The sequence below is a fragment of the Corvus moneduloides genome, chromosome Z (genome assembly GCF_009650955.1).
Source record: "Corvus moneduloides isolate bCorMon1 chromosome Z, bCorMon1.pri, whole genome shotgun sequence".
In the NCBI taxonomy this organism is placed as follows: Eukaryota; Metazoa; Chordata; class Aves; order Passeriformes; family Corvidae; genus Corvus; species Corvus moneduloides.
Window position 1 is genome coordinate 54710682 of NC_045511.1, and position 25571 is coordinate 54736252.

At 37.1% G+C, this 25571-nt stretch overlaps 1 protein-coding gene across 7 annotated transcripts in view; it reads left to right on the forward strand.

Annotated features, from left to right (window-relative positions):
- The window catches only part of FAM172A (family with sequence similarity 172 member A), a 265939-nt gene that overhangs the window by 126538 nt on the left and 113830 nt on the right, over positions 1 to 25571 (forward strand). For all 7 annotated transcript variants that reach the window (XM_032095251.1, XM_032095252.1, XM_032095249.1 and 4 more), the window contains one exon: positions 8733 to 8951. In XM_032095251.1, coding sequence (XP_031951142.1) covers positions 8733 to 8951 — 219 coding nt within the window. The remainder of the gene's footprint in view (positions 1 to 8732; positions 8952 to 25571) is intronic.

A 25571-nucleotide genomic window follows, 5' to 3' on the forward strand; every position in this document is an offset into this window, starting at 1 on the left:
AATTTACAGAGAAAAAGAGGATTGAAAAAAAAATTATTGTGTGTGTGTGTACAAGTAAATAAATACCATGGCAGGGGTTTTTGTTGTGGTTTGGTTTTTGGTTTTTTTGGGGTGGGTGGGTGAGTGTTGGTTTTTCTTTCCCTTCTGTAGGATGCTGTATTTTTTTCCAGGGATTCAGTTATTAGCAAATTGTGCCACTTCCTAATACTAGTTCCACAGAAAAGTTCTGGTAGCCCTTAGGACAGTGTCTGGCGCATATAAAGAAAGAAAAATTAGGACTGGCAGAGACCCGTTAACTAACAGCTTCAAAAGTCAGTAATTTTTATTGCAAGTTGAAACTTCTGTGTTTCTGAGGACACAGTCAACAGAGAGTCCCAGGAATGAAGGTTTTACTGTCCTTTAGTTTTAGTATTGTAAATCAGCTGTGTAGCACAAACATAAGCTGTTTTAAACTTTGGATGTGATACTACCTTGTTTACGTATTTGCAGCAATATTTGCCTGTTGCTTCACAAATTCAAAAAAACTTCAGGATTCAAAAAGTGATAGCCTTTTTAAGCAACACAAAACCAGACTGCATGTGATACTAATTAGCAAAGTATTACCAGTAAAGAGTTGCTGATGTTTAAAAAATACCTATGTGTTCTTGCTATGTGCTGTCTATTCAGGAAAGCTTAAGTATTCATAAAACAAAGAGAATTTGAGAGTTATCTTTTTCTAGAGCCCCAAGTGTATCAGCATTTCACATGGTGTTTTTCATCAGTATTTTTTATTTTAAAAATATTAACAAAAAGGTTTTTAGGCTGTGTTTTATGTATACAGAAGGGTCACAGGAGGTAAAAATATTTGTTACCATGAGGTAGTGTAACATTCTGTGATTATAAAGTTAATCTGTTTTAAAAGTTTTTGCCATATAATGAGCAATATAAAGTACAGTATTTATTTTTATGTTCTTAGGGTCTTCCACAGCCATAATTTTACCAACACAGCTGTTTGACCCAGTGACATCATGTTTTGCATATTTCTGCATTTTAATGAGTTACTCATTTAAAAGGTTACAAAGAAACCATAACTCATAAGTAATTAAATTATTTAGCAGAAGTATAAGAAGGTCTTCTGACATGGGAAGGTCACTGTGGGAAGGAAGGAGCATCAATGTACTGAATTGCACCTGTTTGTTGAAGATAGGTACAGACCAGAAGCTTTACTGTTAGATTACAATTGTCTGTTTTCTCAGGGAATGACTAAATACATGCACATACTAAAAGCAGCTGAATTCTCTGTCATTGAGATAGTGGATTTCTGGTCACAAAACACTAAATGGGAGTTGTCTTTCAAGACTTTGGATAACTTCAGTATTTTACAGAAAACACTTACGTGCATGATGTGTTTTTCATTTAGAATACTGAAATACAGACCTACCAAGAGATTGGCATTTAATCTTTTCCCATGGTAGTTTAATACATATAAATTTCTGGAAATGAAAGGTAAAGTATAAGATCTTGGCATCTTGGGTTGCCTTTCTTCAAGCTAAATATATTACAAATCAGAAAAAACCCTGAGCCCATTGAAATATCTGGATTTGAGAAAGAGAGGGTGTTTACAATAATTTTACACTATTACAACAGCAAAGGAAGTAAAGTTTATTGTAGAATAAATTTAGTTACTTTTTTGTGTGGTGTTACATAGAAAATACACAATGACTATTTGGGGGTATATTCATCATGAAGTGCTAATGAGAATAATCAAGACATACTGTGACATTTTCAGGGAGGAGGTAAAGTGTATTGAAAAACGAATTTGCAGTTGAGAACTTTTACTGTCAGCTAATGGGATGCTTGGAAATACCATAGAAACATTAAAAAAACCCTGCAATCCAGCTTTGCATCTGCACCTTATTTAAACGTAACTTTCAGTAGGTAACTGATATTCTCCTTGGTTTCCTTATTGATAGATTGTTTAGAAAAAATAATTCCTTGTTATTCATGTGGGCTTTATTAAAATTATTTTAATTATTTTATTTCTGGTTTGTTGCTTTCAAAAAGTTCTACGTAAATGTAAATAACGTTTTCATTAAAATCTTAGTTCTTGTTTCTTGTACCCCTCTGAAACATTTGAAACTTTTGTTGGAAAAGAGATTAAAATAGGTCTTTAAGGCAATAGGAGAGAGGATGAACTTTTGGAGTACGGACTTCAATTACAGAAGGGGTTCCTGTAGGATATCTTGAGGACAAACTGGTGGGTTCATTCTTTCACAGGCTGTATAGACTCCAAAGCTTCTTTGCACTTAGTGAAGAAAAGCAGAAGCTGGTTTTTACAGCCGGAGCAGTTGTTATGGACAGATTATTTGCAGCCCAGTATCCTGCCTGCATGGCTGGGGTGGATTCACTTCCATTCAGTTGCCAGCAATTTCTCCAAATAGCCCAAATCCCACATCAGGGAGAGGTGGTTGGTCTGATGTTTATTAAACAATGCTTGAAGCAGTAGTTGAACATGAACAGAGTTCTTTCTGTTAATTCACAGAATTAAATTAATGCTATAGCATAGGTTCTTGTGTCTCACTTGCCATGAGAAATAATTTTCTGCTGCAAATCCTAGAGCAACTAGTGCTGGTAAAGGCATGCAAGTTCCCTACAAAGAATACAGTAAGCAACTTAGGATGTAAAAATCCTTTTAATTCATGGATGTTTTTATTCAGTTTTGACCTTGCGAACAAACAGAATAAAACAGGGTTGCAGATCTAACACTCAGACATATTTGGGTTGCTAATTATAGAGAGATGTAAAACATTAATTCTTTTCAAAACTTTTCAACAGTAAACCCAAAATGTGGGAACAGCTTTTCTGGTAGGTTTTTGTAGCCTCGAACATTGATTTGTTTAGTATGCACTAGCACCAAATGAACAAATAGTAAAGTAGGACATAGTCATGGCATGTTTAATAATTTCCAGCATAAAGGTTGTGAAATAAGATGAACACAGTTCTGCATGCAAATAGATTTGGACATAATGCAGTGATGACTTAGAAGGCAGTAACAGAAAGGAAATGAAGAGTTTATTGTTTCTATAGCTCTAATATCCATTAAAAGTTAGTTACACAGCAGGTGGCAGTTTGGCTAAGTGTAAAGTGAATGTTTTGAAATAAATAGCTGCTGGGTGACCTGGGATGTCAGGGCTCTAGACAAGGGTGTGTGTTTGTCAATATATCCTACATGTTTTACAGACTCCTCAGGGACCAGGAGAAGATACAATTTCACCTTTTCTGTGCCAAAACATTTTAATTATATCTTCTTCCAAGTACAACGGTTCAGTAACCAAGGAGCTGACATTGATGCATGTGTTGATAAAGCTGAAAACATTCAAAATGAGATTAACAAAGATTTTGAGGGAAGGGTGACAGCTAATTTTGTACAGTATTCTGCATCTAATTCAGGTCAGTGTAATGGTAGAATATTTTATAACTGCTGTGTCATCTAGAAAGACTTTTATGATGCTTTGTGTATTTAAAGATTCGTGTATATGAAGGTACAGTTCTTTATACATTGTTCAAACAGGTTATAACTTCTTTATTGAACATCTATTGGTTGTCACTATAAACAAGAATAAACTTAAGCATTTAGAAGCAATTTCACATCTCCATCTGCATTAATCACAGTAAAATGTTCCTTTTTTTAATTCACCTTCAAAATATTGACTTCAGATGTGAAATGGAAGCAAAACTACCGCACACATTTTGTGGCATCACTTAATATTTGCAAAAAAATTGGATGGAAAGTTATAGTAAGTGTATTTAAATAATCAAACTGCAGTTTCTTTGTATTATGTTCAGTCCTTTGAGAACATCTCTGTGTATTTCTGCTCTGTTCTCCTCCTCGTTTGAAGGTAACTCACATTCTTCCACTTTTCTTTTTGTTTGCGAAATTTTCTCCTCTTTTTTATCCATTTAGTTCTCCATCTGCTTTCACTTTTGTTTGCTTGGGCCGTCTCTCATCCCAACTTGATAATGAGGAATGCAGTGTGACCCTGACCTCTATCAGCCCATGCATGACCTTCTGACTCGCCCACATAACCTTTGACCTTCTCTTTGACAGCTTGATTAATTACCCTGTGTTATGATTTATGAGTAAGTGCTATGTAAAAATAATAGACAACAGGTGGTCCTCTAAAATCTTTTTGTGGCACGTTTTCTTTTCCTGCCTAACCTGATGAGCTGTTTGAAGTTTGGAACTTAGTGGGACAAAGTGTGTTTGGCAGAAGCATGGCAATTTTACATACTCGGACACAGTGCTGGAATTCAGGCGGCTGAGGTGTATCTGGAATGGAAATATCACAATGTTAGCAGGGTGCAGTTGCCAAAATGTATGTTGGGTGGAAACAGAAAGCGGAATCAACTGACATTTCAGGCGTTTCAGTCACAGGTCACGTCTTGAGAAAATTGCTCAAATAATGGAGGGGGCATTTTTCAAGCTGAGCTGCATCTCCAACAGCTATGTTTACTTTAACGCTTCACTAGTGACTTCTGATTGGTTGTCATGACCTCATCCTGCTGTTGCACCTACAGTGTTGCAATAGTGACATAGATGTACCCTTCTTGCAGTAAAGATGGGAAATGAACAGAGCATAATTCTTTCAGAAAGATGAATGGACATTGCTGTGTCTGTTTTAACCACAGGCAGGTTTAAGAGCAGTGAGTTTTGAGTTGTATTTCCCCAAGGAATTAATTCTGGTCTTGCTGCTGACCATCCAAATAGAAACCTGAACTTGAAAATTCAGGTTGATCAAGCATAGGAGAGTAATCTCTTTCAGATCCTCACTCACAGTCCAAAAAGATAGTTACATAGCTCAAAAGATACCTCTCCAGCTCTGACCTCTCTTGTCACATATGGTGTCCCACCCTGGTGGATTAATATGCAGATCTGAGTGGTCTCGGCTCAGTATTCATGTGTCAGGCAGGGGAAATTTCAAAAGATTTGGAATTTACTTTAAATACTTTGAAGTTCTTTTTTTAACCTTGCCCTCGAACTTCCAGTAAGAGGCAGAAAGCAATCTCCCATTTCTGACTCATGTATTATAATGGAAAAGGCCCTTCTACATTGTTCTGACTTAGTAGTAAAGGTGTTGTAACAGAGATACATGATTCTTTCCAACTCTTGACTTTGTAAGCCTGCTTTTCATTTTGTCATCACAATCCTCTACCTCCAGAAGCAGCAACCTGGAGAATGGTAGGAGTTAGTGTAGATTGAATTTCACTTACCTTGAAGCATTACCACGTGGGGGGAAGAGATGTTAATTGGGTGCTTTAGTCTGAGAGAGAAATTGCAATTTTGTAGATTAGGGGCTGGGAGTTCTATTTGTCAGTGTCTGTCCTAGTTATAAGGTCTTATCACAGGTACACTGATGGCTGAAGATTGGGGGGGGTAGTTGTCCTTAAAGCTCAGCATTTTACCATGAAAAAACTTTTTAGAGAGTGGTTTCCCTTTCTGTGTACACTGGACACACAGGAGAAAACTATTACATTGAAAACATACCTAATGTTTGCATACCACCTAATACCACTGAGGGTGGCGAGATTTAGAAACCCTCCTACTTGATTGGTACTTACTGAAGTCATAGGTCACTATGTTTCAATAATGATGTAAGATCATCATGGCTGAAATTGGTATTTTTAATGACATTGATTTGTTTAGTATAGCTGCATTAGCACCAAATTAACAAATAGTAAATTAATACATAGTAATGGCACATTTAATACTTCCCAGCATAAAGATACTGTATATGGTGAAAAAAGATTGCTACAGTCCTGCATGCAAAAAAGTATTTCTGAACATGGCTTTCATTTTAAAGGATGCTTTTTAATGAATGTGATTTTTGTCTGTGTTAACAGTTATGCCAAAGACGGTATCTCATCTGTTATTAAAGTTTGCTAAAGGCCTTTTTTTGAGATATTAGTGGTCTCATGTTCTGAGTTTTGCATTGACTTGCACTCTTCTCAAATTCACTGCATTAGAGCTCCTCCTTTTTTTTCATTTTCTGATTGCATTAAACTTCAACAATGCAGCTATGCCCACATAAATTACATTTTTAAAAAATTAATCAAAGTTAAAAGCCGCATTGTTTACAGTGATGTTCTTTAGTTCAGAGTATTCCTGTTCAGTAGCATATACTCAAATAAAGGCTGAATGAGAGCGGTTGTAATTGGGTATATTTTACCAGTCGTTTTATTTTTCCATGTCGATTTTTATATGTTACTCTCAAATCTTCTTTCTGGTGCCATTGTTTTCATCTTGAAATTTAGGATGCAGAAGTTCAAGGGAAAGGGAGATACACCCTATCATGTAAGCAAAACAGTCCAAAAAGAGATTACTTTCCAAAGAGAAAGACTTAGGCTTTCCCATAATTGAGGGGAAAAAAAATCTTAGCTCATTTATTACTTAATTATTTTAATTCTGCTGACAGGAAAGGCCTGCTATCTGGGAGAAATTGTAAAAAAAAAAGGTAAAGGGAGTCATGTTACAGTGCTTAAAATAGATTTGATAAAAATCCTTTAATTGATTTATAAAATAGTGAATTTAAAATTAGAATCATATTTCACCTGTTGATATCTATGTGAAAAATTGACATTGTGTCCTCAGAAAATGGGACAAATTAGTCATGTAATTTTAAGTTACATGATCAATAACTTAGACAAATTCCACTTCTTTGATGATTTGTGTGTCTGTTTGGTGATCAGGTTAAAGTGGACAGAGTTTCAAATCCCTGTAACACTTGTGGATTTGTAATAGACATATGAATTTTGCATTTCACATTGTATAGAAAGCAAAACAAATCAATACACAGAACGTCTCTGCTCAAAACAAGCAGGTCAAGAAGATTAAGAGCTCCAAAACTACCAGCCTGCCAAGTACTGCAAAAACTGGCAGTAGCAAGCTCAAAAACTATTCTTTCATATGAATTTATGAATGTTTGTAAGCCATATTCTTCTCCGTGATGAATTTTGGGCATCAGAATTTTCCAAGCTGGAAAGTTCATGTGTTCATAGTTCAGCATTGGGCATTAATATGGCCAGGCATGGCATGGATATATTTTAAAATTTGTCTTTCATTTTCTATTTTCTTTCTCTCTTTCCCTATTGTTTATTTATATATCTGCCTGTTTGTTTATATTTATCCCAGTTGAATTCATGGCAGGCAGGGCAGGGGAATCATGTGACAGGAGATCTGTTATGGTGCTGTATCTAACAAAGAGACAATTTTCTCTTTGGCCTATTGTGATCTTTTTTGACTACGTCACTTATGCCAGAGGTAGTATCCTGCATGCCTCTCTTTCACCCTGTTTAGCAGAGTGCAACTGTGCCCTTTAACATGGTTTTTGGTGGGAGGAGAAGCTACAGCAGACGTTTGAGAAGGGCACAAGGACGAGGGGTAGGAACTCCCTTCAGATGAGATTTTGATAACTAGTCGAGTGTGTCCAACTGTAGAAAATCACTGAGTGACAATCTGTCTACCTGACAGTGGCCACAATGAACTACAAGGTTTGTGAATGGCTCTACAGATTAGAATAAAGCAAGCCCAAATAAAGTATCTTTCGTTGGGGTGGAGTTGGTTTGCTCTGGGCAGCTAGGTATTGGGGACCTCTTTTGATCCTCATGCCTGGACCGAGTGCAAAATGAAGCACCAAGTGAAAAGCTGGAATAAAGCTGTTCCATTAGATAATTAATATAGATGTTTCCAAAAAGTAAGTCTTTACTAAAATTTACTTCTAAAGGATAGCTTGATTTTGACTGGGAACCCATGTTAACTTTAAGGACACATCTGTTAAATGCTTGTGCTTCTCTTTTTTCCCTTCATTTGCAATTATATCTTCCACAAATACTATGATTTTTGTGTGATTTGCCATCATTTAAAAATCTTTAAATTTGATTGGCTGATTAATTCAAGATTTATTTCTCATTCATAAATTCATATTTTTTCAACCAGCTCATTTCCTGCAGCACAAAAATATACCTTATATGCTCAAAAGCATCCTGCAGGTCTCACATTTGCTCTGGATTTGTTGAATATACAGCATAATCCCAGTGAACTTTTACAGCAGATTTAAAGATGCACTAAAAAGTCAGACCCACTATAGAGAGTTGACTTGTAAGCAACACCACTGAATCAGTTTTGGTATTGATTCATTGTTACTGCTGCTATTTGCCTCTGCATGGTGTGCTTATTGTCAGCTAGACAAAAGGTTTTGCTATTTTAAAATGTGGTGAATAATTTTCACATGCTTTCTTTAATGTATCTACCTTTGTATATAAAATCTCTCAATTCTTTTTCTTTTAAAGGTTTTTACTGGCTGGGCATAAAGCTTTTTATTCATTATTATGTGGAGTTCTTAAAGGAACATTTTGCTTTTAGTTCCTGTATTATTTTCTGAAAAAGTCATATAAAGTGCTTATGAATAAAACAACATACTAAATTATTTTAAAGGTAAAACAGGCAACTTTTCTGATGCTGAGGGATGTGTATGAGCGTAAGTACATGCACAGATACATATTCACACATCAATATCCCTTTAATGACAGAATATTCTTTAAAACCCTTCTATAAATGATGTTGTGTGAGGTTTCTGAAATAAATAAAAAAGTTCTAAAGAGCATTAAAGTATATGCAAAGCATTTTCAAGCATTAAATCTCCCTTTTCACATTTCTTCTTGTTTGTGTGTGTGCGTGTGACTCTCTTCTAAAACAGGAAGGCTATGGAGTAATAGTTCTGAATCCCAATGAGAACTATATTGAAGTTGAGAAGACAAAAGCCCAAATACAGCTGTCTTCTGATATCTCAGAAGAACCTGCAGAAAAGAGGGAAAGAAAAGATAAAATCCCGAAGGAAACAAAGAAGCGACGTGACTTCTACGAAAAGTATCGAAATCCACAAAAAGAAAAGGAAACTATGCAGATCTATATTAGAGTAAGTTTCTTTTGGTTTTGTTTGCCCTTCTTTATTGATGTATACATATGTTTATTGCCTCTATTGGCTAATAAATAGCATTCTTTTTTAAAAACAAATACATTACTGAGATGGCGTTCAAGAGTTTATACAGAATTCCTGTCTCTTTATTCTATTGATATTTTTGGTCATTTATTGATTGTGATGTTTTGGAAGTGGTACAAAACATTTCTTTTAATTTCAAAGGGAAACTTCAAATAAACCCCAAAGGAACTCACTAGGGTTATCAAGAAAGAAATGATTTAAGAAAGACTTAGTAAAAACAATTTTATAAAGAGAGGTGTTCATAAGAAAAACTTTGTAGTGAAGCTTAGGCAACATATTAGCTTCACATGTCATGTATGCATTTATTGTATTATATTGTATTATATCGGGGAGGCAGTATTTATAGCCTGATAGTTTTTTATCACCTGCCAAATTAATAATGTATTGTGGAAAATACCAGTGTTCATCTTGTGTGGTAGCAAATTTATCCTGTAATGTGTTGTTTTTATATGAGCAGCCATCCATTGTGTTTGAGCTGAACTTCTAAAGGCAGATAAAGGAGGAATCTTGCTAATATATTAATAAATATTTAGGCTAGAATAATTTGAGAATGGTATGATGAAGAAACTCTGTCCCTTGCCCTTTTCTGACTCAGTGAACCTTTGCACTTTGTAATGCTACCAGCATGGGATCATTATAACAGTGCTATCCGAGGATTTCTAATTCTGCAGGGGGCACAAACAATATTATTTGCACATTGGCACATTCTGCTTCGTATACATGCTATGTATAATACATTCCAGACTGAGTCATACAATTTCCAAAACCCTTACTATGAAAGTTAACATTTTCATTCAACTGTAAAACACGTCAGAAACTCCACAGTGAAGGTAAAACAGTAAAAATGTATGCCTTTCTGGTGAGAAACAGAGAAAAATCCAGCACAATACATGTTAGAATCATCTTAAATTTTAATATGCCCCTATTAATTCTTTTTAGCATAACAATTTTTGTAGAAGAAATCTAACTTTGCTGGGTAGTTAAAAGGGTTAGTAACTTGGATACAAGATTGTCATGAATACCATAAATATTTACTGTGTCTTTTGAGAAATATCTGAGTGTGGGAAACAAAAGAACGCGGGTATATATGTTCAAAGTCACCAACAAGGCACTGTGTTTTCTCTTTGCTGCTTTTTTATGAGATGGTGTTCTGCCCACTAGCCAAACTCTCCTTCTTAAGAGGGGCAACCAGTCTTAAGGTCCACGAGAATCCAGTGGACAATGTTGCTGTATTGTTTGAACAGAAGTCCAGTCAGCGTGGAGATTCAGTGTTCCCTTGTTGAAAGTGAACCTTTTTATCAACCTTTTGAGCAATTCTACCTTCTCATGACTCTTGCCTGATGAGGCATGAAATTTGGCTTCGGGAGGTTTGACCCCCCCAAAATAAAAAATATGTAACTCCATCTCGTGTTCCTTTCTTCACAGCTCTGTGCCCTAAATATGACTGTTGATATTTGCTTTATTTGATTTTCCTCAAATCAAGGAAAGAAGTAATATATGTTTTAGTGAAAGTGTGATTGGTGGTCTCCTTCCTCAGGCCAATTGATTGAAATTGGGTTTTCTGATGAAGTTGGTGTTGTATTCTGAAATAATTATTTTGGGGTTTTTTTCTTAATAGACTCTAGTACAGATAGTTTTTTGAAACAGAAAGAAAAACGTACCTGCTTTAGTATATTGTGGGACAAAACAGTGCAATTTCCCTGCTTACCAGTTTCTGAAACAAAACTGGACCATCAGTAGGGTTCCATTTACTCTGTTGGTCAGAACTGTTAAGTCTGTAGGAATTGCAAGAGGTGCAATGCCATATTTGCAATTTTCGTGCCTCCCATGCTTGAGTCCATAGGATTGCTCTCTGCCTGCACCCAGGGACTTGCCTCCACAGGCTGCTGTGGGAACAGTGTTGGTGCTGGTTTGCAGTGATCTCAAGGGGCAATTCAGATACAATTTTTACTCGCTGTATAGTATAGCGTACATTTGACTCACTAGGCTCTTAAATTAAAACATGCTGTCACTCAACACAGATATTTAAGGATGGTATATGATTTGTAATGATCTCATCAAAGAGTTTTGAAAAACCTGAGCAGGCCTCATGTCAACTTTGCTAAGTAGGAAAAAGTGGTACAGACAGACTAGATGAAAAATTTCCTCACAGGAAGGCTTTAACTTTATCTAACATTGAAGGAAAATATGGTTGTATTAAATATGCTGGAGAAATTATTTCAGACAGTTAAGCAGCAGGAATAAGTATCCTCAGTTATGTTCTCATAGGGTCACTGAGATCTGTTGTGATCTGATGAGGAAATGCCATTTGAACAAATTAAAGCTGTCTGGTTGATGTTCCTACTTGTGCAGCTACATTTGCCAAGAATTGGACAATTAGAACTCTTCCTTGGTAATTATCTTTAAGTTTTTTCTTCATTTTCATAGTGAAAAAAATAGCTGGGGTATTCAAGAATATGTAAAAGCAGAGTCTTAAAATATAAAATATCAAACTGCACTGTATTTTTACACAAAATGAGTATAAATAAAAATGACTGTGGCAGTGTGTAGTGCATTAAGCATAGTGCTTTTGAAAGATCAAAGTACTAACTGTTTCATGCTGGAAGTTTCCTTAACTATGAAATAATGTACTTTCTGGCATACATTATGGCTTGTTAAAGGAACTGATTTGGTCTGGGTAATAAACATCATGTCAAACATTATGGCAGGAAAACCTGCTTAATATGTTTTGTAATAAGACAGATTTTTTTGTTCTTGAAAACATCTGCCAACTGAATTCACAAGTGAAGACAGAAAATGTCATCAATTCTGTAACATTCTTGTAAATTTGATTTCAATTTTAGCAATGCAAACCAAGAAAAAAAACTTTTTGATAATCAGCATTGACTATAATACTTTTATGGAATGATTAAACACAAGCATTTTACTTTTATATAACGCGCTAATGAATGCATATGAATTTTAATACTCTTACTATTCAGATTTTAACAAGCATATTGACAGATCATTTTAAAAGCATCTGGTTTTTAATGTGTTGAATGGAGGATTGAGTAAAATAGCTAAATATGTACATACATCCTTTTTAAAAACATATTTCTATCCTTCGTTATAAATATTACCGTTTTTTCTTAGACCACCAGAGGCTGCTCTGTACATACAGGCTAATGCTTTCTCCCCAGAAACTTATTATGCTAGCCAGCCTTCACTTGTTACTGAACTAAACTGAGAATTTGTTGGTCTCTAACCTTTTTCTGTGGAAACAGATCATGCAGGCTTAAATGTGACATGATTATTACTTCCATTCTCAGCCATCTCCCATTCTCTGAAGATTTTCACACTGACAGTACCTTTTCTATGTTAGAAGATACTTAAAAATGTAAATTAGTATTTTCCCCCTTCTAAACTGCATTCACCACTTAAATAAGTAAACTGAGTTGATTCTGAAATGTTAATAAAGAGAAAATATAAATTGCATAATTTTATAGCAATAGTAATTTGCAATAATATTGTTTCCCCAACAGTTGAAGGATATCAAAGAGGCAACCAAGGAAGAAGTAGGAAGGATCACTTTTATCAGACCAACTAATGGGGTCAGGTTTTGTGGACAAAAGGGATAAGACTCTCCAAAGCCTGTATGCTAGGAATTTTGTCCTTTTTTTCCCCACTGAGCTTATCTGCTTGAATAATTCTTATTGCAAATATTATTTTTACTATAGCACAATCTAGAACAGTGCCATTTCTATTAACAGCATATTAATGAAATTAATCTTGGATGTAACATATTTTTCATAAATAATTTCTCCTATCTTCTGTGAGAGATTAAATAGGAAAAGATCATGTGCAACCAGTTAATTTGTTTTATTAAAAATGGATACATCTGGATGATTTGTGCCAGTATTTAGGAAGAAGGCAGTTGTGTTAATATACAATTAAGTAAGCAATGACTGCTGGCATATGGGAAATCCTGGCAAGTGTGCAAGCACAGTTGTGCCATTTCTGCTCATTGTTCAGTGTGGCTGACACGAAGCATAGCCTGACTGAAGGTCACGGCAGAGTGTCCGCTTATGTGGGATGACCTTTCAGTGCCATGGATTTCTTTCACATTGAAGATTGAGCCATTTCCCAACATAGCTGCAGTCCCACCAGCTGCCGTTTTCACCCTGTGGCCATCTCTGGGCCAATGACCTACCCTCTGATTTGGCAAGGTGCACGCCTGCTCTTGTCCAAAGCCTGTGTGACTACATTAGCCTGCTGCTGAGACAAAGCTAATAAGCCCTTTATTCCATCAGAGGAGACAAAATGACAAGCTTTAGACAAACAGCTCCTGAGAGGTAAGGGACAGGTTCAGCACAGAGAATGCCTGTGGCAGACGTGGGCATCAGGACTTCAACGTCTAGAGTCTCATGCTGATGTTTTGTTGCCCCTTCAACAAACAATGCCTGTTTTGTTTCACCTTTTACAACTGCCAGCGTTACTTTATATATACCTCTGAAATAACACATGGTTTTACTCTGCCCACTTTTAAAGCCTGTTAGTTTTGTATGTTCTTGAGAAATCTCCTTCGCTTGTAAGCAACAGCAAAATCATGCTGATAGTAAAAAGCTCATGAGAACTGCCTAGAAACTGCTGTGGTGGTGGTGTTCTTGCCCCATGTTGGGGCTGGGCACTGGGCATTCAGAGCTGAGAAGACACTGCAGTTCAGGTGCTGGAACATAAATACGTAATGACATTCTGAGTGCACCAGGAGCATCTGGAGAGATCTGGTCTTCAGAACGTGTGCCACCAGAGATCTTCACCATCCTGGGCCAGCAGCTGGAAATTAAACATCTACAATGACAGTTAGCACCTGCAGTTAGGCTTCCACATCGTTCCTAAAAGGTCAGATAAGGTTTAAGTTCCTATAGTTTCTGTAAATCAGGAAAAATATGTATATGTCATGTTTCATTTCTATAGATACTACGATGAACAGGCATCTTACATTAAATGGCTGAACTATGGAGAGTTTGAACTAAAGTAGTTATAATAATTTATGCATAGGCTATTAAGCATGAGCAGCTAACTTAGATATTTTTAAAATCTTGAGATTATAAAGATTTATTATGGTAGGTTTTGCATCTGCTAATCCTGAATAGTTTTATTTGTCTTCTTTTCCTTGAGCAACTGAGAAGTCAGAGACGCAGGTAAGCACTGAAGGGAAATTCTGTATCTCCTGAAGAACACCATTGGCTCTTCTCTCTGCTATACCCTCTCTTTGTTCTGTGTTTCACAAGTATGGTTTAATCAAAGAAAAGGAATAAATTGGGGCCATCTAGCTTTGGTGTCTTTCAGACATTCATTACATGATGCCAATAAAGTGTCCATTGTTAGATCCAGTTCCTAAAATGTGAGGCAAGCCATGTAAGTTTCCACAAGAAAGAAGCAGCTTGCATCTCTCCTCCCACTACGAGCTGTATGGTGCTCCCATGGTGCTAAAAAAGACTCTCACTCACACGTCAAAGGAGTCCTCCTTCCTTTCAGATGGGATTCAGGCTCATAAACCTGGCCAGTTCATGAGGTAATGGTGAAGAGAGCTGGCTCAGCAGAATGCAGACATACTTGTTGAAGGCAAAAGTGAGTTAAATCATTCGAACATCTTGTACTCCAATATTGCCTGGTTTTGATTGTAGACTGACTGCAGTGAAGGACTACAAAGACCTTGTAGGTCTTCTGGTCCAGTGCAGATTGCTCTCTGCAGGTATCCTTTATCGTTTATCTAACAGAACAAAAGGATTTTAGCTGATACCCAAAAACACGGATAACATTCTCTAACCTACTGCATACCAGTTGCATGTTTTGATACTAGATTTCAATGTGTTTGGGAAAATTGGCAGAAAGAATTTAGCAGTATACCTTTTTGCAAAACTTTAAAGTTCTTCACGTTTTTTTCTTGGGGACGAGTCAGCTATAAGACCCTTGATATACTGAGAGATGATAAAAATTAATATCTGTGGTAAATATTTGTAGCTGTCTTATATCCTTATAGCAAAATAATGCTTTTCTATGGAGACATACCACCCCACCAAACCACTCTAGAAATATTTATGTGTTTTGGATAGAAGGACATGAGGACATGAGGGCTGTACTGCAGTGCATGGAGGTCAAAAAAACATTTGTGGAGTCTAGGAACTGAATGTCAGCAGACAGGGAACTGGTACAGGATGCACAGTAAGTTCAAGGATGTTTTCACCTCATCTGTTACAGAAAACAAAGTGTATATTCAGGAAAAAATGTGAAGGGAAAAAAAAACCTATATTTTGGGATTAAGATAAATCTGGTGGTTCCTGTGTAGGCTGCTTGACTGCCTGCAGCAGTGATGGCTGCCAAAGGGGCTAGAAATAGTGGAGGAAACAGAGGCATGGAACAATGTGGAGTAAGCTGCCCAGGAAGAAATGTCTGTTCTACCGTGCAATTCTTACGTGGCTGAAATTTGAAAAATTAAGTATTGTAGCAATTAACTATTTTAATTTTAAAGTCCTTACAGGTTAAGGATTTTACTAACTAAAATCCTCACTTTTTGTGAATTTATATACTGTGTGATGTTATTTTGAATTATTTACATCTTGAAGAACAAGGCTGGTCTTTTAATCAGCTTGTTGTCATCACTCTGCAGGCAAAGAAATATGCCTTACTGTGAGTTCTTAGGAGAACTGTCCACTTGTTTTTGCTATGCCTTAGTGAACTCCGTATCCAGTCAGCACTCCCCAAGAGCTAGGTTTTACCAACTTCAGAGCTGTTAACTTCATTTCCATAATGTCCAGGCAGAAGTCATTCCTAAAGTAGTCTGTTTTACAATTACCTCCAGCCATTAACTCATCTAAGTTTTGAGGAATCTTCCCATTCCTCTCTCAACTGAATCCTTGTTTTATCTCTATCTCCCTGGCTAAAAGTGGATTCTAAACCGATAAAAAATGCTTTTGTCTTTTTTGGTCAGTGGTGTTGGTAGCAGGTTTTCTCACCTGAATGGGCTGCATGCTGTTCAGACACATTGTTCTACACTTCCATTGTTTAACAGTTGATTCTTATTCTCTTTCTCTGTCTTTTTTGATCAGTGCTTGGCAAGATCGAATTTGTTGATACCCAGTGAGGTATATTTTCTATATTTTCACTTAAGACTTGAATTTTTGTTTGTTTTCCCTATAGATGGCACTGCTTGGAGAGAAACTACTAAATAAAGTGAGATTGATGTGTCTTTAGAATTTAGAAGAGTTGTTTGTGTTGAGGAGACTGAAGATTTTCTGGGCTCTTAAGCAGCAGTTTGAGATCTTCTTGTCTGGTAGTTCTAGCAAAAACATGGAGTGAGAAAAGTATCGTGCAAGTACATGTGCAAGTGTATGCACACAAATCTACCTACCCCAAAGCATACAAAAGCTGCTCACATTCTTGCATGTTTGGCATCCTGTAGACTGTGTAAAATGACCTCTGACATAATGTGGACTATGACAGATGTAGCATACATGAGACTGGAAAGTGTTCTTTTTCCTAAAAGTAAAGATTTAATCAGTATATCCATCTATACAGTACAGCAAAGAATTTAAAATATATTTAGTTCAGGCTATACAGCTGATACTTCATATGCATCTGCAGTGTGTTTGTTCTTTTGGACTGGTATCTCCTTCCAGGACGTTTCTTCATTCTTATCTCCTATCTTTTCTACCTACTGTGTAATTGAATAATCTGATTCATGGATCTTGCCAGTTCAGCCTATGTCCTATAAAAGTGGGCAGTTATCACTTAACTGTGTCACAACCACTCTGTTCTTAACCTGGGAAGAGAAGCTTTAATTGCATGTAGATGTTAAGACGACAGATATTTATTCTTTGGGGATCTATTTTGCTGAGGAATTCTTCCAAAGTTATCAGATAAAGTAATGAAGAAATTTAGCAAAGCTTAGGCTGCCTAAGTAATTTTGAAAGATTTCTAGGTTCTGCAATTAATTTTGTGGCCTTACCCTTTGATACGTCATTGCCCTCACACATTCCACTTGGTGGGACACCTCTCTACTTCTCTAGCTACTCCGCTTTTCCTGTTTGAAAAATGAACAAACACATTTGATAACAGGATTGTGTTACTGCAACCCTTGCACTGGTTACCAAAAAAGGGTAGGCTTACGTTTAATGACTATTGATTATCTTTAAATTCCATACTGGTGAAGATTTTGTGTGAAGTTCTCCTCAGTGGGCTATGTCAAGGTTTCAGACACTGCATGCTGCTCTGACCTTATACAGGCTCTGACTGCATTGCCTTAAGTAAGCAAATGAGTTATGGCTGTGATAGATCTTAAAATAACAGCATTTAATTTGATCCTGGAGATCACTTGTCTGAAATACCTTTCTGCTGCTGTTTGCTGTTAGCTCGTTATGTTCTTTTACCATTTCCTTTCCCTTTCTGTTTTGAACTACTCTAGCTGATTTACAGAGTTTGGCTGACAAGTAAACTGATTTTTGTCTAATTGGGCACCAAACAGTGTCATCACTAGAGCAGAAGTTAAGATACTGTTGCTGTTCTGTTATGGTGATGGTAAATAACCATGACATCATTTATTAACAACACCATGAATAAAGCTGTTTCTACCCAAAGGTAAAGTGATGAGGCAGAGTTCAGCTTTGCTAGACTAGCAAAGACAGATGGTAAAAGATGACCACTGCCTCAGTTGTACTATGGGTCCACAGAGCATGCAAAAGTTGGAAAGAAAATGTTGTGGCATGAAAGTAACATAAATTATTTCATGTCCAAAGTGCTGTAGCTGTCTTCAGGACTTCTCTGGAGTGAGTGGAAAGTCACTCTTCCTCAAGTGCCTTTGAATCAAAGTTTGGGGAGCTTTCACAATGTATGTTTCTATACTTCTGTGACACTAGAACTATAGAGCTCCCTCTTTCTTGCTTTTGTTGGAAAGTATGAGGTACAGCAGTTGTGACCAGTCCTGGCTGAAAGTGCTTTGAGCATAGAATTGGACTAGGTGACCCTCAGAGGTTCTGTCCAGCTGATGTAGTTCAGTGTTTTGACATTACTAAGTTTCACCTCAGCTCTCAAAGTAGTATTTGGTCTATGGGTAGACTTTGTGGACATTGTGAAGAGAGGAAGATTTCACTATCTCAGAACATTTAGCACTACTGAGGTTGTGGCTGGCCATCCACAAGAAGAGGTGATTTAGACCAGGAGGCTTACTGAGCTATCAGCATAGTTGAAGGAATGTGGTCTTGCACAAGTACTGCTACAGAAACACAACTTCAAAGATACAAACCCCTACACACAGGCACTGATATTTCTCGGCATTTTTAACACTGGGGTGTTGAGCAAATATTCATGATTTCTTCAGAGATCAAGAATTTCCCCAAGACGGAACATTATCTTGAATTTGCTGAAGGACCTTCAAGCAGAATAGCAGCAGGAGTTTTTTCACAGATGTTGTCCAGATGTTTTTAGCATGACCATTCTGGAATAATGGAAAGGATACAAGTCCTGCCCACATCCCTCCTACTTCCTCTTCTTTGGTATATCTTCATCAGGATTTTGTCTACATTGTTAATTTGAGTCCACAAGGTTTCATTTTAAACTGTAAAGCAGTTCTTGAGGTTTTTCTCAGAAAGAGTAGAAACACCCTGTGACATTTAAATTGATTATTTGCTAAGTGTGTGTTTAGAAGTGGATAGACATGACAGAATTTAAAAGGCTGTACTTTGTTAAAGCATCAGCAAACAGTGGTTTAATTGAGCCTGTGCACAGCTACTTCTTAGAAGACTTTGTCTAGACTGCTGTTTTTAAGGTGAGACCCAAATCTTAGCAGCAGGCCAGTGCATTATCTACAGGTTGCCTTGAAGCCCCTGTACAGAAACTCTGCTTCTCTTCATCTCTTATACCTGTTCCCATGTTCATGAAGAGTTACAAATTATTTAAGAAACTTTTGTCCAGTTTTGTGTGAATGCTGCCACCTCCAAACAAGTCCATGCTGCTTGGTAGAGTCAGTTTGGGTAGTTGGTCATTGTACTAGGATACACTGAACAGGATCACAGGATGCAGGATTTCCCAGATGTCTGGTACCTGGCAGCTGTGAGTTCTTACCACTCATTTTCATCTTTTATTGCAAACAAGATTTAAGGTTTAGAATATGTTAGTATAGAAGCTTTTGCTCTAATAGAGCTAACAACAAAAAAAGAAAAATATGTTAAACACAGATTGTTAAACAGTGTTCTGCTGCTCATTTTAAGAGCTCTCAGAGCTCTTCCAGAATCTCAGTTATCCTGAAGATCTGCTTAATCGGCTCCTACAGGGCAACCAGGACTAGAGACAAGTTACCCAGAGACTTCCTGTGGTTACAGCTTTTCTGCTGACACCATTAAGGAGAGATCCTGCAGTCGCCCAGGTCCATTCTTCTGCCCAGTCTTTTTCTTCTGTGGCACAGGATGGAGTCTGTCCTGCTTCTCTTTTCCTGTTCATCCAGGGAACTTCTGTTAGGATTGTTGTCTGTTTTCATCCTGATTTAATGGTTTTTAGCTAACTCAGACTTGAGATGATAAATGTTAAAAGACTAATCTGTAAGATGGACAATACATGTGCATTGTGATACAGAGAAGTTCAACAAAAGAAAGTAAAAGAACAGAAAATTTTTTCACTAAATCACAATAAGATTCAAGTCTCTGAAACTAAGTAATGGTTTGAATGGGGAAAGGCTGCAGATGTTCAATCCACTTAATCTTTGTCTTAAAATACATCAAACGAATGGTGTTCTCTAGTAATGGATTAACACGGCATCAAGGACCATTTATAACAGTAACAAAAGTGACATCCCTGAGATTTTTTGAGGGGTTATTTTTCTTACCCCCCACAGCAGCATAGACACAGAATACATATTTTATATAAGATACGTATACTCAGGATCTTTAGTGGAATTTCTGTTCTGTTGTTGTTCCGTCTATAATCTCAATAAGATGCCCAATGTTTGGCCTATGCAGCCTGAGTTACAAGATTGCTCCCAATTTTCCAGTTAGGTCAACCAAAAAAATTAGGATATGATAGAGGGTTGGTGGAAAAAATTCATATCAAAACAACTGTTCACTATGTCATTACGACAACCTGCTGTAACAAATGTGCTTCTGTTTTAATTTATGACAATTAATTGCTAAAAGTAATTTAATCTGACAGTGGCAAGGTGTTGAAAGACTCCTGAAGATGTCATAAAAGTGACCTTTCTGCCCATGTGCAACCAAAAGCCATTTTTAACAAGGAGGCTCAAAAACAGTACAACTTCTTTTGTACTTTGTTAATTAGTTATTGATTTGAAACAATGCTCTGCCAAATATTGTCAGATTAGCTAGACGCCAGGAAGGTCACAGTGTGACAGTCTAGTCCTGATAATCTTACGGTATATAAGAATTCTTTTTTACTTTGAACCTTTTGTTCTGATATCCTGAGAATTACATTTCCTGGCTTTAGCATCTGTGCTAATTTAAAATACAGCCAAGCTGTCTGTTATGTAATTGGATGTTTTGAGTTGTTAAAAAAAAAAAATTGCAATGTGTTAGAAGAAAATTGCTGTTGATCTAATATCTAATGATGTTCAACGACAGTGATGCACCACTGCTGCAATGCCTACGGCCTTGCTAATCTGTGTGGAAAAGAGCCTGTTTTAATGAAATAATCAACACGAGGGAATCACAGAGTTCAAGACAGAGGTACGACAGGCAAGTTCTGAGGTTGTGTAGCAACTCATTGGGATGAAACATCATTTCCTAGGGTACATTATTGTGAAACAAAAATAACAGAGGTGAATCTGCAGCAGAAAATGGAGAAGCAGAATTAGGAGAAGCAGGGTTAAATAGCTAAACATTCAACTTTTCAGCTTACTGAAATGAGAACCAACAGAAGATTCAAATCTGAATTTCAGATTGTGTTTGTCTTTAGATAATTACTTTATAAGCTAATGACAGTTACTTCAAATACAATTAACTATAGTCTTCTACATATTAAGGCACTTTAGCAAATCTTTATAACTGTGCATTAAGTAAGTAATGTATCAGTTTACGTAAAGCGCTGAGCACTTTGCGGTCTTTATTAAGAGAAATCAAATAGCTTTGAGCATGTTAAATCTTGCTTTCACTTAATAACTGCTCTTGAGTGTAATAAATAGAGATGGAGAAGTGAAGAACAGTACAGAGCAAAGCCATTCTATTTAGTTGAATTCACACAAAAGATATAAACTCTCTAACAGAGACTTTACAGCTGAGGCTTGTTCTGAAACCATAGCTGTTAATGAAAATACTAAGTTGTTATTTTACTTAAATGTGTTGAAGTTTGTGTAGATTCGTTGTTTCCTTTGGTGGGGAAAGCTGCATTTTTCTTGGCAAAAATGGTATTTTTCTTGCAATAGCATGGTAAAAAAAAGGTCTGTTTCTCATTACAGTATATAAACAGATTGAAAGAACAGGAGAGTAAAATAGGCTTTTAAGTACTATAGGAAATAGAAAAATAACACTTCTGCATGACTTCCATTAAGAGTTTTTGAATGTTTCAGATGCATTTGTTTCCAAAGGAATTGCTTTTAGTGTTGAGAAAAATGCATGTAATCATTTAAATGACTGTCATGATCTCTCTGTGTCTTGTGAAGATAGTTCTTTTTATAAAAGTATTGTATTCATTTTTATTTACTTGCCCTCACAATTAATCTGTTAATTGCCAGAAACATAGTTGCTAAGGAAGATATTTGTGAAGATACAACCTGATGGTTTGTTCAAGAAATACTCTTTTATTTCCATAATTTGATCATAAAAAAGGCTGTGTTTGATGGAGTTTGTTATGTTAGGCAGAAATACGTTGTAGGCAGAATTTTGATCCCTGAGATTGGGTAATTTGGAAAGAAAAAAGTACAAGGAGATGTAAAAAAGATGTAAAATGTAGGTATCCATAACAGTACTGAAATGCAGCTGCCCCAGTCTTTGAGTATTTTTGCCAATTGTAATCTCTTCGGCCAAGCTGCTGTAGTTGTTACTTAAATTAGAATGTGTGAGTCCACCTGCACAGATTGGTAGATGTGCTTAGATCATCATCGCATGGGGATTTTCTTATGAACTGCACAGGTATGGTACGACCATGTAGATAGGACAGGTCTGAGGAATTGTTATTACATCTTCAATCTGAGGAGTTTCTCCATGAAGGATTTCCAAGCTTTTTGCCAGAACATGCTACTTCAAATTCAGCCTTCCTTTGCCTGGAACCCTGCAAATTAAGTGGAAAAGAGAAAAAATACACAAAAATCAACAAGTCTGTCAGAGAGCTAAAAGGGAAAGTAGGTTTTCTTTTCGTAAGTAAAACCTCCTCTGATAATTACTCTCCTTCCTCCTATTTATTTTCTTCTCCTGCACCTTTTTCATCTCAGTGAGTCAGCAATGTTCTTGTGCCCAGACTAAAAAAGACAAATGTCATATTGGTGTTTACTTACATTCTTTTAATAATAAAATAACTAACTTATTGGTGAAGGTCATAATTAAGAGCCACTGAGAAACTGATTTTGTCTGATTTTTTCTTGGTTTTGGTCTCCTTTCTTGCACTTTACTCAACAGTTGGGTGGTGATAGCAAGACATGCCGGACTCCAACAGAATCATAAAATGAACTAGGTTGGAAAAGACCTTTGAGATCATCAAGTCCAACCTATGACCTAACACGTCTTCATCAACTAAACCTTGGCACTGGGTGCCATGTCCAGTCTTTTTTTGAACATGTCCAGGGACTGTGACTCTACCACCTCCCTGGGCAGCCCATTCCAATGCCCCATCACTCTTTCTGTGAAGAATTTTTTTCTGACATCTAACCTAAACTTCCACTGGTGCAGCCTAAGAAGCAATAATGGGAAGATCCAAACTGGAACAACAGCCTGATAAAACTGCCTGACCCTGGCTGACAAGCCAATGCTTTAACCAGGGCGATGATGCTGTAATAATATCTGAGACTTAATTAATTTAGCCTGAAATCTGGGATTTACTTTATAAACAGCAAACCCTTTCAGGTTATAAAGTCACTTGAATTTCCAAATAAAAAGCTGAAGAAATAAGAAGAACATTTGAGCAGAGCAGCAGAAGGTATTCACCATGCAGAGAGGGTCAGTCATTGTAGAGTAAATGACATGGGCAACGTTTGCTGCTGTCTTTATTTTTGCACAGATCTGTGTCCAAACTCACCCTGCTTAACTCTCAGTTCCAATGCAAAACTAAGAAATTCCATCTGCAACACCAGCCTTCTAAAAATGCTCGTGTATCATATAACATCAGCATGGTTCTGATGTGGTGGCCCTCCAAAGGCCTCTTGTGAAGGCCTGCGTTTGCCAGAAAGGAAGTACAGTATTACATCAGTGATACAATAATGCAGCTGAGACCACTGACACCTCTCTAAAAAATGGTTATGGACGCTGACAATGTCTCTCTGTGGTTTCAGGCCATTGTGAAACAGGTTTCAGGCCTGTTGAAATATTTTAAGTGAGCGCTTGGAGTCAGGTCTTGAAGTCAAAAGACTGGAAAGACGGTTTTGATTTCCAGCTTGTTCCTCACCCAGCAAAGATGGTTGGTGCACTTTGGAAACAGGAGATGAGAGTGGGTTGGGGTTTTTTTAATCCAGAAGTAGCTCTAGGTTATTGGTTAGGAACTGTAGTGATCAAGGGCTTAGCTGGAAGAATACCTTTCTGTCTTGGAGTTGCTTTGTTTTTTCTCTCATGTGCCATAAAGCTGGAGTATAAAAGAGAGAAGTAACTCCCTCCTGCTGTCCTAGCATGTTGCTCTCTTCCCTTATACATATATATATAGCATAAGTCTGAATTTTATTTCCTGACCACTCTCACCAGGGAAAGCCCAGCTTGCATTTGAAGTGGGGAAAGTGGGACAGGATCTGAAGTCATCTTCAATGGTAATTGTGGTGGGAGCTGGGGAGATCAGGAGCCCTGGAGAGGAGCCAAAACACATAGCATAAAAACCATGGCTAGACATCAGTCTTGCATTACCTTAAACTTGTAATTTTAAGCCTAATCTCAGCAGTTGTACCATAGCAAAGTGCTGGTATCACCACTTTCTCCCAAACTAGCCCTTCATCCTCTCTGCACTGGTGGAGGCAATTAAAATTTTGTGTCAGTCCACCAAATACATTTTTTATTTACATCTTTTATTTGGCTGTTTGATGTGTCAGATACTGCATGTTTCATGGAATACTTCTTCCTTTAGCAGGAGTGTTGAGATTGCATGCTTTCCTCATAAATTGTTGGCAGTTTTGGTGGTGGGACTACCCTTAACTTAGTATCATGTACATTTAACTGCACTATGTCAGAATTCTGGTCTTCCTTTGTGCTGCTGACTCTATGCACACAACATTACATGTTGCTTACTTCATAATCAATATTGGGAACACTTCCATCACCAGCCCAATTCACAAATAAAATAGGCAGAAGAAATTGTACAGAAACACTTCAAGTAGATTTGAGAATAAGACTGCGATCTGTAATAAAAAAAAAGGCAACCTTAAGTCACTTTGCTGTATTGCTTTCTGAAGGCATGTGCCAGATAACAATCTTGGCTATGCTATTTATATCCTGCAACTCCACAAATGACCAGACTTAGCTGTTGTGATACCTGTTCTCTCCTGTCTCAAAACTGGCTGCTACCTACTGCCAGAGTATGTATCTTGCCCCCACCTCAAAAAGTGCCCTTAAAAAGATAGTATACTTTTTTATTTCACCACTTCTTCCTGCAAGTGGAAGAGTCTGGCAATTTTACATCTGAAGACTCATGATTTAATCCCTAAGGTCATAAGTAAGGAATTTTTGAATACAGATGCTGAATAAAATAACATCACTCACATGCATTTACATGATTTTAGTGTTCGACCAGTGCAGATTCAATGCTCTGTGTTTCCGTAGAGCTACCCCAGACACTGGTTACTATGAGCTCACTCTGCACAGCTGATCAAATCCTGCTGAGTTTTGTGGTTTTAATATGGCAAAGTATGCAAATAAAATCCATACAGAGCCCATAAAAGGAGGAAAGAAATGTGTCCTCTACTCAGACTTTCAAGGCCAGAGCATCAGCTGTCTATGATTTCATTTCTTCTCCTCTTGTTTTCTCTCAAGTTGTCTTTCTCACTCAGGACACAACAACTAAAATTAACTTGCTTGACTCACTCCTCAGTCTTCATCATCCTTTCTTTCCTGTGCTCCTTACATGACCTGCTAAACTGAATTTTAGATACATGTTGTCAGATTTAAGATTTGGTATAATTTGCTTCCACTGTCACTTTTTGTCCACTATTATCTCCCCCACTCACAACTGCTTTGCTGCTGAGATGGTCTTGGTGTTTGTTTCTGCAGCCTCCTTTTGTCTGGTTTCACACAGCTGCAATTGCCCCTGTATAGAAGATACTTCTATGGCATGGCTGTTGTCATGCTTCCTGAAAGCCCAGTTATTTATGAGTTGTGCAAGAGCCAACCCATCTTCACTTTTATGTGTCTCCATACATGTAGTGTCCAG